The sequence below is a fragment of the Daucus carota genome, chromosome 1, assembly GCF_001625215.2.
Source record: "Daucus carota subsp. sativus chromosome 1, DH1 v3.0, whole genome shotgun sequence".
Taxonomy (NCBI): Eukaryota; Viridiplantae; Streptophyta; class Magnoliopsida; order Apiales; family Apiaceae; genus Daucus; species Daucus carota.
The window spans coordinates 7857742-7872522 of record NC_030381.2 but is presented as its reverse complement, the minus strand read 5'-3'; the positions used below and the strand labels follow the sequence as shown (position 1 = coordinate 7872522).

At 36.0% G+C, this 14781-nt stretch overlaps 2 protein-coding genes across 2 annotated transcripts; both read left to right on the top strand.

Annotated features, from left to right (window-relative positions):
• The first annotated feature begins 4884 nt into the window (after window positions 1-4884).
• Window positions 4885-6334, top strand: LOC135150784 (uncharacterized). Its single transcript, XM_064087898.1, has 3 exons — window positions 4885-5686; window positions 5783-5912; window positions 6006-6334. Exons 1-3 carry the CDS (start codon window positions 5613-5615, stop codon window positions 6282-6284), a joined length of 483 nt encoding a protein of 160 aa, XP_063943968.1. The 5' UTR covers window positions 4885-5612; the 3' UTR covers window positions 6285-6334.
• A 6130-nt stretch (window positions 6335-12464) lies between these two features.
• Window positions 12465-14449, top strand: LOC108199417 (cytochrome P450 71AU50). The gene is made up of 2 exons (XM_017367223.2): window positions 12465-13491; window positions 13736-14449. The coding sequence occupies exons 1-2, from the start codon at window positions 12604-12606 to the stop codon at window positions 14348-14350; spliced, it is 1503 nt and encodes a 500-aa protein (XP_017222712.1). The 5' UTR covers window positions 12465-12603; the 3' UTR covers window positions 14351-14449.
• Window positions 14450-14781: the final 332 nt, after the last annotated feature.

Genomic DNA, 14781 nt, shown 5'->3' with positions numbered 1-14781 from the left:
ATTTTCTTTAAACTGAGGGCATACAGAATGAACAAGAGCTTCGTGACCCTCAAATATAAATTCTCTTCGCCCAGATACAGCATCCCACACCTATTACATAAAGATTTTTTTAATGAAATCAATTATCAGGCTCGAAAAACAGTATTAACCTCAGTTCATTCATACCTTTATTGTTTTGTCGTCGCCACATGTAACAATGCACAGTTGCTTATTGGGATATGTGCTGCAAATTATGGTAAATATTGTTCTTCAATATATGGAAATTGACTTCAGCTTTCATTTTTTACTTTGTCTATCTTCATAGAAAATGCTGACTAGGTTTTAACAGAATTTATTCCGATATAGTTAAGTTAATAACATTATTATATATCTCTTGAGAACCATCCTCGCAATTTTCTTATACATATAAGTCTGTTTTTTCCCTCAAATATCAATGCGTATAAGGAGTATCTCCAGCTTGTAGTTACAACAATTATGGGACATGCAAGTGTATCTAAGGTAAGTGTTTAATTTATGTGTGCTTGCAATAGCATAGAGATGTAAGAACATTTATGTTCCTTATGTGTATTTTTTATATACTATCATTTTCTTTCTTGGTCAGTTGCAAATTGCAATATGCATGTTGTTGTGTAGCACAGAATGGTTATGTTATATTAGGCCCTAACAACCTACAAGAGCAGGTTCAGCTGATGCTGGGACTTGCCTTTCTAATTGTGCTGATCTACCTTACAGTTTATGATTTTACAGGCTGGCTCTGAGATACTTTTTGTCGGTTCCGCCTCTGCGTGTTTGTTTATGATGTTCCATACTTCTTTATATTCCTCCTCGTAAACACTTTCCTAAATAATTCAAAACATGGGTTGCGCTAAAATTCTGCTTAGGGAAGCTATTCTGTTGTTGCTATATATGCATATTGAGCCCGATGATCTCAGTTAGTCTGTTGGATTGCACTAGGCTGCACATGATCTTTTTAACCTCTATACTTCATGTCTTTGAGAGTTTAGAGAGCTGGGGTAGCAAGACTCAGGCGCCTTTAACTAGAGGCTTACAACATACTGTAAATTGTAACATGCACCTGTAGACGAGTCTCCGCTCACAAAATCTAGACTTCTTGTTACTTTATTCTTTAAATGAGTTCATACATTTATCATGTTTCTCATTGACTTATGATGTTACTTGGCAGACATTTAAGGCCTTTGCATACTTGGTTTTCACGAATTCTATTATTTCATTACCTTATAAAGCATCACCAAAAAAAGTCAGTGAGCCAATGGAACATGGGATTATACATCACTTACTCCAAGTGTAATGCCAGGTAGTACTTTGCGCTTCAGTTAGTCTTCATCAATATTTTCTCCAAACAGCTCTATAGACTACCATCATGCCAGTCATTTGTATTATTTATGTTACTTAATTATATATCATTATAATGCATGTTTCTGACTCTAAATTGAGAGATTATATGGTGTTGTGCTCGTAATAACAAACCAAGCGAAAGTCTTTGAGCTATTCATCTCTCTGTACACTGAAGAAAAATATTTCTCTGTTTCTGTTACTTGCTGAAGAAATATTGATGATACAAGATGAAAGTCAGAACTCTAAGCAGCCATATTATATATGTTTCTTATCTTACTCAAATCCTCAGAATTTCTTGAAAATTTTGCCTTTTATGGAGGAAACATCCATTTTATTCAAGTTGCAAAAGAAATACCAGATATATGTGTGTCAGAAAGTCACTATCTACTCCATATTTTTATTTAGAGTTTACCAACTTTGGTCATGTACGGGGTTGATTATCATTAATGATTCTTTAAAGATTTTAACAATCAAATCATATACTTTAAGGTATACATTTGAAGGACAAGATTGATTTTCTATTATCTATCACCATATTATAAAGATATAATATCCAGATAAAAAAAATTGTTGGGAAATAATTTATCATCTATCATTATATTATAAAGAAACAATATCTGCATAAAATATAGTTGAAAAATAATTGAAACTTTATAACATTTTATATATAAATGATATTAAGAGAAATAATACAAGTGAACCATGCATAGTTAGAGCCCTCCAAAGAGGCTATAGATAAAAAAATATTAAACTTTTTATGATATACATAAAATATAACTTTTTTATGACTTTGAATATGTATATAATAAAATATAGTAAAAAATATAAATTATATTTAATGTATATCATATGAAATAATATTTAATTTTCTACTATATTTATAAAAGACAAGTCATAAAAAATAATATTAAAGTTTAAAAGATAATTTACATATTGTTTCGTCTTTTTTTATATATTATTTCATATGAAATAAATAATTTTATTGTGTGTTTGTTTTTATTTTATATTTTATATGATAAAATTCTAAATTGAGGTGCAAAGCTTGTAAATAAAATAATAGGAACTGAAAACTGAGAAGAGCCACCGGTACACAAGGATAGATTATAACATTAAAAATGAAGAGCGCTAGTGGATTCCAGCTCATTCGGTGCAAATTTCTGTAATGATTTCTGTACGCCTAGCATTACTCTATACTCCCTCTGTCCCATTTTAACTGCTTTTTTAGAGAAATGCACACGAACCAATTTTTACATTTATTGTGATGTTTATTTAAATACTTTTACCTAGCTACCCCTAATAAAAGTCAAACTAAAATACCATTTGTATTGCATTGAAAATATAAGCTGCATTTAATGAGGGGCAAAATTGAAATTCACCTACCAAATAGTGTATGAAAACAAGAGAAAGTCACATATTTTGGGACAACAATCAAATTCTAAAAAAGCAGTTAAAATGGGACGGAGGGAGTAATATTTATCCTGATGAGGTAGCAAAGGCCATCAGAAGACGTAGTGATGAAGTCTTATAAGAACACCTGAGACTTAGTGGATTGGAGGCTGGATTAGATGCCTCACGCTAAATGGCAAGAGTTCTTCGCCATCAAAAGATTTACTCAAATGCCATCTGGAAACCATTTTTCATGTATGTTTTAAGGTTGCCTTCATTCCTTGGAGCGATTTTCCAAAACTCATTGACATAATTCATAAAACTAGCACATGTGATTTATAAATCCAGGTATCATTTGCGCAACTCCTAGCTTTGGTGCAGTAGGTATCATACAACGGCAGAGGCGCCACTAGCATATAACCAGGCGCTGCTCCAAGGCCAACTGCCACTTAGACCCATCACCAAAGCGCCACTTACCTGTAGCAGCCAAGCACAGGTGGAACAAAGCGGCGCTACAGGACTTAGACTACACAAGGCAGCGGCGACATGCATGCTAGGTGTCAACAAGGGGCGTTGGAGGCACCACTTACTATCAGGGGCCGCTATTAGAAGCTAACTAGCTTCCTAGCCTCCCTCATAGGGCTATCAAAGTTCTGTACCAAATTACAATCTTAAGAAGGCTTTGGTTGGTTAATTTTGTCCATAAATATTATATTGTATTATCAATTTTTTGCTAATAATATCTCTCTCGCTATCTTTACCAGCACAACAGCTTAAACATTTACTATTTTTAAAAATCATTTTATTTTTCCTTATCAGCACAAGATCCTGAACATTTATTATTTTTTAGAATCATTTTGTATTCCGTCTCATTGTCATATAATATCGACGCTACTACGATGCCTGCGCTTCAACTTTTCAATCAGCTTTGTGATAGAAGGGGACATAATGACATATAGACAACTAAATAATAATAATGATTTTTATCAAAATTATATCATCATTGTTTACCTGACTTTTCAGCTTTGAGGAGTTCATGATTATTTGGGCGCTCGTAAAGGCTTCCATAATGTGTCATTAAGCATCTGTTATTATTTATTACATATAACCTATTTTCTTTCAACTAATCACCTTCGTGCACTCCTAGGAAAACAGAAAACCATGACCGCAAAGAAAAACTACTATTTCATGCCCGACGTCGCTCTCGTCCCTAACCTCAACTTCGGTTTTCATGAAGAGATCATAAGGGTACGCATCATTCGAGTGTGGGATGATGTATCTTACCGAGCGCCAGATGAACTGGCTACCTATTTTATACTCCTTGATGAAGAGGTAATCAATCCGGTTGTTTACCAATTCAGTTCGTTTTAGATTTCACATCTGTACATATATATGATTTTTGTTCATATGAACAGGATAAACAGAGTCTTGCACTTACCCAATCACCAACAAAAACTCCTTCCCTAGGCCAAATGGATGAGGGGATGATTTACTACATAAGCAATTTTAAGGTTGTTGCTGGCCCTGTTGAGTATTCAACAACGAAAGCAAAATCCAAAAGCGAATAAACAAGATAAAGAAAAATAAACGACAATCACACAAGACAAAGATTTTACGTGCACAAGCCACACTAATTTTATTGATCTCTCACAATTTTGTTGTGTTGTGATTTTACAATTACATGGGAGTATTTATAAGAGAAGAAATTGGCCTAACCAAAATAGGAGTCTAACTTTGAAATATCTAACTCTGAGTCCAAATATTTCTAACCAAATCCTATTCTGAATCTGACTCCACAAACCCAACAGGCCCCCCAAAATGGAAGCCGATCCATACAAAGAAGGCGTTGCTCTTTGGTCAGCGGACAAAAGTTCGTGCATGCTATGATGCTTGTTATATTGCTAGATATAAATTTGAATTCTGCCCACTGCCAACTATTTCAACACATTTAGAAAAAGATTCAGCCTTGATTGGTTAGTGCTTTATATATACGTCACCTTCTCCATATATTTCACTGAGTCTTTGGCAGATGTGAGTGGCATTATCTGCAATGTTGGGGACATAATGCCTACGACATCCAAAAACTATACATACAACTCATGGTTAACTTATTGCTTGTACTTTGATCTGTGTCTAATTTGAAAAACAGCTTTCCAGTACTATACTTATAGCTAAAATTATTGGACCTTTTCATGTAGCGGTGAAATTGTTACCATTTCGCTTCTGGGGCCTAAATTAACATTACAATTTGACTATAATTTCAACATATACCGCAGGAGGAACGTCGTGTTGGCTATTTCCAACTTAATGGTTAAGCGTGGCAAAGGTAAGTCTCATCAATCTGCTTGCGCAGCCTGGTAATGCATCTGTATACACCGTATCATAATGTCTACATGATATTAGGTTAGGCATAACATTTACCATAAATTTCAAGCATCTACATAGTTTAGTGAACGGATATCCATATTCCGCTATCTGCAATTGTCTCTCATACAGGGCGTGTTTATTTGTCGACAACAAAGGCCACAAAACTATATTTTGACCTGTCGTATAAACAACTAGGCCTCCTTGGAGATTTAGTGGCATTAAGATATGGAGAATTCTTGTGTCGACAGCCAATAACAGAAATTTATGAAAACTTATATCCTATTTCGGTACAGAGGATATATCTGAATCTTCAAGAAATGCAAGACCCAAACAAATGGGTCCAGCCAAAGGTCTGCTGCAATGTTGACTTCCTTCATTCTTCCTATCACATTCACCACATTATCTTCATTATTATGGTGTTTTGGCATGCATCTTCAATAGCTTTTCAGGAAACAAGCATTCTTCTGCAAAGTTACTATTGTGGATATATTATTACATGAGAAATGGGACTTCAGACATCGGAGAAGGTATATCGTTGTGCTGGTTGTAATGTCTCATTTGTTCCAATCAACAAACGGTAATATATACATCTCGATCTCATGGCAACCCAAAATATGTATACATGAATTTCGGCTTGCTTCTTGGCTACTTTTAACACTCAAAATTGTTACAGGTCGAGAAGGGTGATTTTGGTGGCTGACTCTACCACAAATGCTAGATTAGTATTGAAGGCACATGACTTGGAGCAAATAGCTGGTCTGACTATGCTCGAGTTGATAACAGATTGCTCTGCCAACCATGCGGTACTCCAAAGTTCCAAACTGTTCAACCTTACATATAAAATTAACACATGACCTCCTGCAATTTAACAAAAAAATTTGGTACAAATGTCCTAGGCCAAGCATGGAGCGACTTTCCAGAATAGAATCAACCGCATTAAAGATGCCTTGTGCACGTTTGAGGTAGAAGCCCCGGTTTATAGTGGCACAAACAGCACAGAGGAAATCATAATCACTGCCATTGTTGAGGCAGAAAAACTGGTTGGAAAGCGGAAGCCAAGACACTTTTTAGCTCAGCTCGACAAGAATACTGGATTCCAGAATGGTTTTCGATCGATCTTACAAAATACATTAATTTTGGCTTCTTTAAAATCTTCAGACTTTTGCTGCAAATGATAAGGACCTGAGATTTTCTTGTTTGCAATGTGTACTTCGTTTCTTCCTCATCGTTTTTCTAATCTAGGCGCAAAAATATTGTGCTACTATGTGCTGTTACTTATATATTCCCAATATTATTTATAAACGTTATTAATTTTGTGTTTACAATTTTTATATAATGCACCTATCTTGTCTGGAGGACATCCACAATGAATATTGGAATACTCCTTCTACTTAAAATTAAGTGAGAACAAAACATATTTATAATTTACTTAGGCTTTAGTAGGTTTCAAAATGAATTTCATTAATATATTTTTCTTTATAAATTATTAATACAATCAAAAATTAATATAGTTTTTGTTGTAACTTCGATCAAAACATTTATTACCTACACAACTACACAAGACAATCAGAACAAAATAAAAAATTAATCCCGCGCTTAGAAATAAAAGAAAACTACATGGATGATTTATATACGCAAAAATTGTTGGCCTAATAAATTTGGTTAACTGACAGTATGGTATTCAAAAGCCGGCTGCTGGTATTCTAACCTGAAGAAGGCCCATTACTGCAGGAACTCACCTTGCTATAAAACCTCAACTCTAGCATCACAGCTTTTTATCTACCAACTCATGGCTCCTCAATCAGCACTCATTTCTTCTCTCAGCCTGAATAAGAAAGACGTTCTCCTTCATGTTCGTGTAACACGCATATGGGAATCATTCACCGTTGACAAGAAAAGCTGAACACCAAAGTTGTTTTCATTGATGAAGAGGTAACTTACAAACTTGTATTTGAAAACCTTATTATGCGCATAGGTTGGTTTTCTTGATTCCTAATGATAACATCTGGGCCTAATGCAGCAATCCCAGATTATGCTGACAGTCTGGAACAACCAGAAACAAGACTACTCTCAATTCAGAGTTGTCCCCAACTCAACAGGATACAGAATCGTCAATTCTGAGATCGCCTTAAGTTTTGATCACAATACAAAAGTGATACCCAAGGAGGAAACTGAACGCATCCCATTATTCAAATTTGAACTCACAAAGTTCGAAGACGTTCCTTGGCTTCTTTGGAACACTAAGAACCTCATAGGTATGAACTATTTGCCACTGACTGTGTAACATTAATTTACAAACACCTAAATACACTCCATGCAACTCCACAGAGGTTATGGAGACCCGGAAACTGCATCAAATGGGTCCTTAGAATATTAAGGGAGATTACATCAAAATTTATTCTCGTGCAGCAACAAAGACATGATTGTGACATTGTGGGAAGAGAAAGCCAACGGGTTTCAGAATGGTTTGGCTGCTGCAGATGATGGAGCTGCATTTGTGATCATAACAGGACTTCTCGTAAAAAAATATTCAGGTCAGATAAGCTTATATATTGCATTATCTGCATACATGTGATCATTTTTCCCAGTGTATATGCATTAAAATTATCCAAATCCAGATGTTAGGACAAATAAATTAACAAGAAAACCCAATACTACCTACAGCAAAGTTAGGTCAAAGGATAGAAAATCTTATAACTATCGCAAGGGCGTAATTTATGTGATTTTAAAAATCCAGCTATAGTTATTTCTGATAAATTGCAGATATGGATGCGGAATATATGAAGAATCAATGTAAAACTACTAATCTATGGAGAGTTTATACAGTAAACTTGAAGGTGTTAACAATGGTGATTACATCTCTACATACTTGAGAAAACAACGAGTACAAACTAAATTGTAAATCTTAAGCTACAAGAAATGAATGTCTAGTTGTTATATAGGCATATGGACTAACTGACTAACTCTAACAGAATCCAGCTGTCAACTATTTCTGGTCGAGCAATAAGGTACTTGAACTTCAAAATCTTTACGACAATCGCCCAGGCTGGACAGGCTACACTAAACTACTAAAATAAACTTATATATTAGCACTACTTTTCTTCGAAAAAACAGGATGCTTCATCAGCATATGTGCGCTTCTCTCACCAGTGGTATTTAAGCAGAGCAAACTGCAAACAACCATATTGTAGAAATGTCTTGGACACTTGCCAAGCGCAAAAACAACCCAGTGAATTCTAAAACCATTATAGTTCGGTGTTGACACCTATGCATGCATATTCTTTTAGCTATGTCCACTATAAAAGATAATTCATTTCCTCCTACTGCATAATCCTGTTATCTGAATATACAATCATTTTACAGCAATTCATGTCCTTTAATTCCTTTAGATGCAACCACAACAAAACAACGCCATAAACTAACAAAAACTGAAACAAAAAACATACAGGGAAGAATATAGTACTCTCCAGTGGGGATACAACAAGGACTTACTTCAACATAGATTATGCCCCGCTCAAAGAACTCAGTCAGAGTATGATAGGCAACGCAAGGGAGAGAGGCACAACCATCCCTCCACCAAGAAAAAAAATATTCGTTTCAACGGCAGAAAATGCCTTAAAGAGTTAAAGGTGGTAAAAATACAGGGCATCCTGGGGGTTGAGCTTCCCAATGCGGGAGAGGTAAGTGATAAATTTTTGTGCGTTGGACTTCATAAACATGTTATATGATAACATGACATTGCATCCCATGCAGATTATGCGCTTCATATGTGAGGCAAACATTATCAATGTCTCAAAATATGATGGATGGTACTACAATAGCTGTCCCAAATGCCCAAAGGGTATAAGAATAGAGGACAACAAATTTTACTGCGACGCTTGCAAGAAGGAGACAGACGGCTACACACAACGGTTTAACTTTACTCAAATCATTAATATTTTATGTTTATCGCTACACCAATGAACACCGTGGCTTCTTATTTACCTCGCAGCTACAAGATCATTATTGGCGTACAAGATGACTCTGAAGAACAACCTTTGCACTGCTAAACAATGATGCAGAACAGCTTATAGGCGTCCCGGTCAGGAGCATTATAAGCAATCTGGGACAGGTACTCTCCCACCACCTTCAAAGAACCACATTTATGCAAGGAAAGCATTGCACTTACACTACTAACAAATTAAAACCTTACCACAATGATAATATTCTGCAGGACAACCTCACTCAGGACATCCCACCGGTCATGAACAACATCATAGGCAGGCGATGTGCTTTTGAGGTCAGGGTGTCGTCTTACAATCGAGATGGACGTGCTGGATACACAGTCGGACGGCTAATAGAAATGCCTGGCTCATCATCACACGTGAAAGGAGGTGAACACCACGATGAGGTGGGTCCGAGCAAGAAAGCGAGGCTTTCCTTACCCAAATGAAAGATGGCCATTGCTGAACAATTAGGAAAAGACTCCTCCTGGTTATGAAATTAATCGCTTATATATGCCTTTGGTTTTCTGTCGTTTAGTGATGCCACAAGTACGCTACTTCGTTTCTTTTCTCACTTAGAACAAACTATTTGCTTAATCGTTGGAGACTATGGTTGTCATGTGTGAAAGGCCCCTTTGAAATTAACTACATTTGAGGGCAAATATGATTAAAGACTATTTCTTATTTGTGATTTGTGGTTCACCATTACCTGTTACACGAAGATCATCATTCTCCTTCTAAACACTAAATTCTTAGGGATGCACATTAGTCTGCAAGTCTTTTGCCCCTTGAAAGCTAGAAACAGTAAAAGTTTTAATATTCCTATAAACAGGTTAAAATTCTGAAAATTAGATTCACTGTAGAGATGCACATTTAACTGCAGGTCTTCCAACCCCATAGCAGCTCAAAACAGTGGGGGTTATAAGATTTCTACGAAGAGGTAGAATTTAGATTAGTCAGATTCAGTGGTTCTTGTTCAATAATATATAGGTCCTTTTGTTCGGGCCTTCCTTTAACAACGTAACGTTTTAGGCAACTTGCTTACTGAACATAGTATTAGTGCTCATCTGTATATAAATTGAGTCTGCAAAATAACCATGAGCTAAGAGACCTGTTTTTGAAAACCTTTAGGCCACAAACAAAAATGTTACAGTTCATGAGTTCAAACAGCCTTAGGATACATTCCTAGATTTTTACAGAAGTAGTAAATTTCATTCATAAAGAGAACAGACTATAATTTTGGATCGAACAAAGGATCCTACAATGAGAAAACTAATGAAATAAATAATATACACATGAACATTAAAGATTAGTCAATCACATTGGCAACCAACTTTTGTCTGGAGAGAGTAAATTAGGAAAGAGCACGGACTACCTTGGCAAACTAAGCAAAGAAAGACTCCACATCTTCAAGCTCTCCATTGTGCTCTAGTGGAAATGTTCAATAATCTCTTCTGGTTTTCGTAATTCTGTTGTCCTGACAACTCTCTGACCTACAATGCAATATTAGAGACCTAAAATTTACTGCATTTTATTAAACACAGATTTAAGCAAAAAACATGCAAGCCCGAGAATTTAAAACTGGCTAAACACGCATGACAACAATGAAATGAACACTCACTATATCTTCAGAGATCTTTATATAGGGCGAAATCTTTAGTGTCTCAGCTACATATTTTACTGTATCTTCTGATATATCTTCCTGTTTGGCATCTCCAAAACCAACATGACCTATCATCCTAGAGAATGAGCATATCAACGCCTGGCTGACTAATCCGGTTAAGAGAGTCCTAACATGGTAGCACTTTCTTCTGTATAAATACATTTTAGATTTCTCCATACTAATATTTCAAGCAAAACTATCAGGTTACCTGCATTTATATATATATATATATATAAATAAGTATTATGCATCAAATTAAGAAACAAAAATAATAATTATGCCAAGAAAGTTGATGACTTCATTGCTGCTGCCTTAGTAACAACTAAGTCAAAAAACTAAAAATGATGAATTTTCTTTTATGGCTATATTAATAGTTTAATAAAGAATCCATTAGGATATCAAGTTTCATATTAACAGTCATTCCCAATAAAAGCTTGCCTTCAACTATACCAACATATAAAAAAGGGCAACAATATTAAACACATACTCCACCCAAACAAACACTATGACACATACATGTCAGGAATAATATTAATTCATCTCATCAGGATTCCTTCGGTCTCATCTGCACGTCTAAGAGGCTATGCTAACTCACAGCAGCCATCGGACCTGGCATCTAATTAAGCTCTTCCGTTTCTATAATTACAAAGCGAACATGGAAGCCTCTACTGCAACCACAAAAACGATGGACTGTTCTCGGTCAATCAGCTTAACGTCCAGACCTCACCCTTCAGTAGGAGATGTAGAGGACATGAGAGCAACACAACAAAGATATATCCCACTTCACAACAAAAAAATGACATCGCATTTCTCAAGACCAAATTGATTTCTCAGAAAAACAATCAAATTTTTACAAACACCATGCCCGTGCCTCGCACGGGCTATAAAGCTAGTTAGTATTTTATACCAGAACAGAACTGCTAGTCAGAAGCGACTACAATCCAGGTGTCCTGTTTTCTTATGTCAGAATTATAAGTACACTGATATAATATATAACAACAACAATATCATGGAAAACCGACAGAATTGGTGAAGACATAATATTCAACTCATATTAAGATAAACTGTTTGCACAGAGATGAAGAATGAAAAAATATTGTTATGTGAAAAGAGTACTGGTTCAGCTATTTGTAACTAAGTCTGTAACAAACATTTATCCTAGAAGCTTGCCAACTATCATCAGCTGTCATGCCATTGATGAGTAGATTCAGTTACTGGTTCAGATATTGATGTCAAATATTTAAAAGCACTAATTAAGAATATGACAAGTAACTGAGCCAATGCCAAGTAACCGAGCCAAACCTGCCATCTGTCGGATATACTTTTGCATTCCTCAGAGTTGCACTAACCAGTTGCAGACAAAATACGGTATATCCTGCCAGCTTATCCATGATTCAGCCGATTACTGAGATCCTATACAACATATATTATAACGATTAGTCGATTAATTAATAGAGTTGCAGCAGAAATTATGAGGTTTCAAGTCCTAGTGCATATGATACATGTCTGTCACTCTTAAATCTCAAGGAGAGTAGATTAAAGTCCATATCATATACCACGCAATTACGATACATGATACACATCAGTTTGTGAATTATTAGTATTTTAAGCCATTACTACTATTATATTATATGGAAGCTCTTGCTCTTGGCAGCTTATTCTCTCATCAGCACAGACTTGCAGTATTATACTGTGTTTTCTATGTCAAGCCAGTAGCAGACTAAAAATAACCATTTATCAATAAAAAAATCATTTCCAAACATCTGTTTTAACAAATTTATTCTCTCGTTACCAAAATACCAACTAAGTAATCCTCCTTTTAAGGTTGCATTTTATAAACACCATAGCATGTTACTTATGGCTTGGACCTGGATTACACTTGTAGTGGTAGTAGTAGTATTCACTTGCCTTCAGTGGCTATGGCTGAAGAAAAGGACGCAAAGAAATTTACCGCCAGGACCAAAAGGGCTACCCATTATTGGACACCTTCATCTGTTAGGGAAAAACCCTCATCAAGATTTGCAGAAGTTGTCTGAGAAACATGGCCCTATTATGTCTATGCGCCTTGGATTTGTCCCCAACATCATTGTCTCATCGCCAGATGCAGCCAAGCTATTTCTCAAGACCCATGACCTTAATTTTGCTAGCAGGCCCCCTCTTGAAGCTGCAAAGCACATTTCTTATGAGAACAGAAATTTGTCATTCTCAACATACGGCCCTTACTGGCGCAACATGCGCAAATTGTGCACCCTGGAACTGCTCAGTAACCTCAAAATCAATTCTTTTCGAGCCCTGAGGGAAAAAGAGCTTAAGGAATTAGTACATATTCTTGAGCACGCAGCTGAAGAACATATTGCTGTTGATATCAGTACCAGAATAACATCCATGAACAAAGATATCAGTTGTCAGATGGTATTTGGAAAGAAGTTTGAGGACAAGGAGTTAGATGAAAGAGGGTTTAAAGAGGTGCTTCATGAGGGGATGCAGATGGCAGTGGCTTTTAACCTCGGTGACTATTATCCTTACATTGGTGCACTTGATCTTCAGGGATTGACTAGGAAGATGAAGGCTATAGCCAAAGTATGGGATCAATTTTTGGAAAAGATTGTTGATGAGCATGACCAGCCAAAGGAATATAGTCAGACCAAGGACTTTGTTGATACCATGTTGGGTATCATGGCATCTGGAGATTCAGATTTTGAGTTTGATCGCGGTCATGTCAAAGCTATTCTAATGGTAAGAGGAACTTAGTTTGATCATTCAATTTGAAGGTATCCCATGTTGAAGATTATGTCATGGTACCAAGTATGTTGTCAAAGATTTAAACTATAGACCAATTTTGGTTTTTTACAACTTCTAATTGCAATAAGTATTAGGAAAAACATAATTCAAGATTTCTATTAGTAATCTTCAAACTCGTAGAAATAGATAATAGTAAGTAGTCAATAATGTTTTACTCCTTAATATATGGTCTTTTCAGGACATGTTTGCTGCTTCAGCTGACACTCCTTCAACAACTATTGAGTGGACACTCTCTGAAATTCTAAGACATCCGAGAGTAATGAACAAAGTCCAGAAAGAGTTAGAAAAAGTAGTCGGACTTGACAAGATGGTGGAAGAATCAGATTTGGAGAGTTTGGAATACTTGAACATGGTTGTAAAAGAAGCCATGAGGCTTCACCCTGTGGCACCACTGCTACTCCCTCATATGTGTGTAGAAGATTGCACGGTTGACGGTTTTTTTATACCTAAAAATTCAAGAGTACTCATTAATGTATGGGCAATAGGCCGAGACCCTAAGGCATGGATTGATGCAGAAAATTTCCTCCCCGAAAGATTTATTAGTAGCAATATTGATCTTCGAGGAAGGGATTTTGAACTTCTTCCCTTTGGTTCTGGGAGAAGAGGGTGTCCTGGGATGCAATTAGGTCTCACTATGGTTCGCCTAGTGGTGGCGCAACTGTTGCATTGTTTCAACTGGGATCTCCCTAATGGAATTCAGCTATCAGAACTTGACATGACTGAGGAATTCGGGATACTTGTAGGGAGAGCTAAACCTCTTATCGCCATTCCTACCTGTCGCCTTAAGAAATGATGTTGTCTGTGTTTCCGAAAGGACTATACTTGTGTATTGCCAATCTATATTACTGATAATGACATGCTGATAATAAAGTCATTGATCAATCTGTTTTCATGCTTGCGAACTGGCACTATACTGTTTTTCTTTGCAGCAGCAGCTCAGGTAGTCCAGAGGGGCCTGAATTTATTATAAATATATTACACTTTTTATGGATAAGGAGGAAATGAATGGAAGATGATTCAAAACTAAGCTTTAAAAGAGGTCCTGCACTGAGAAACTGCTTTAGATCTAGGTAATTATTGTCCATTTCATATACTTTTCTGAATACTTCTTCTTTTAATTTTTTTTGTACAGTGAGATTTGATGCACAAATTTGTTGTTTTGCGCTTCTTAATTTTAAATTTTAAAATCAGTATTAGTGAAGTTCATAGCCTTACCACCAAAAG

What these genes read in the sequence shown, in the direction of transcription:
- LOC135150784 (XM_064087898.1), top strand. Translation starts at nt 5,613, where the DNA reads ATGGGACTTCAGACATCGGAGAAGGTATATCGTTGTGCTGGTTGTAAT. An exon ending in TTTGTTCCAATCAACAAACG is followed by an intron (nt 5,687 to 5,782) that starts GTAATATATACA and finishes AAATTGTTACAG; the next exon opens with GTCGAGAAGGGTGATTTTGG. An exon ending in ATTGCTCTGCCAACCATGCG is followed by an intron (nt 5,913 to 6,005) that starts GTACTCCAAAGT and finishes CAAATGTCCTAG; the next exon opens with GCCAAGCATGGAGCGACTTT.
- LOC108199417 (XM_017367223.2), top strand. Translation starts at nt 12,604, where the DNA reads ATGTTACTTATGGCTTGGACCTGGATTACACTTGTAGTGGTAGTAGTA. An exon ending in ATGTCAAAGCTATTCTAATG is followed by an intron (nt 13,492 to 13,735) that starts GTAAGAGGAACT and finishes TGGTCTTTTCAG; the next exon opens with GACATGTTTGCTGCTTCAGC.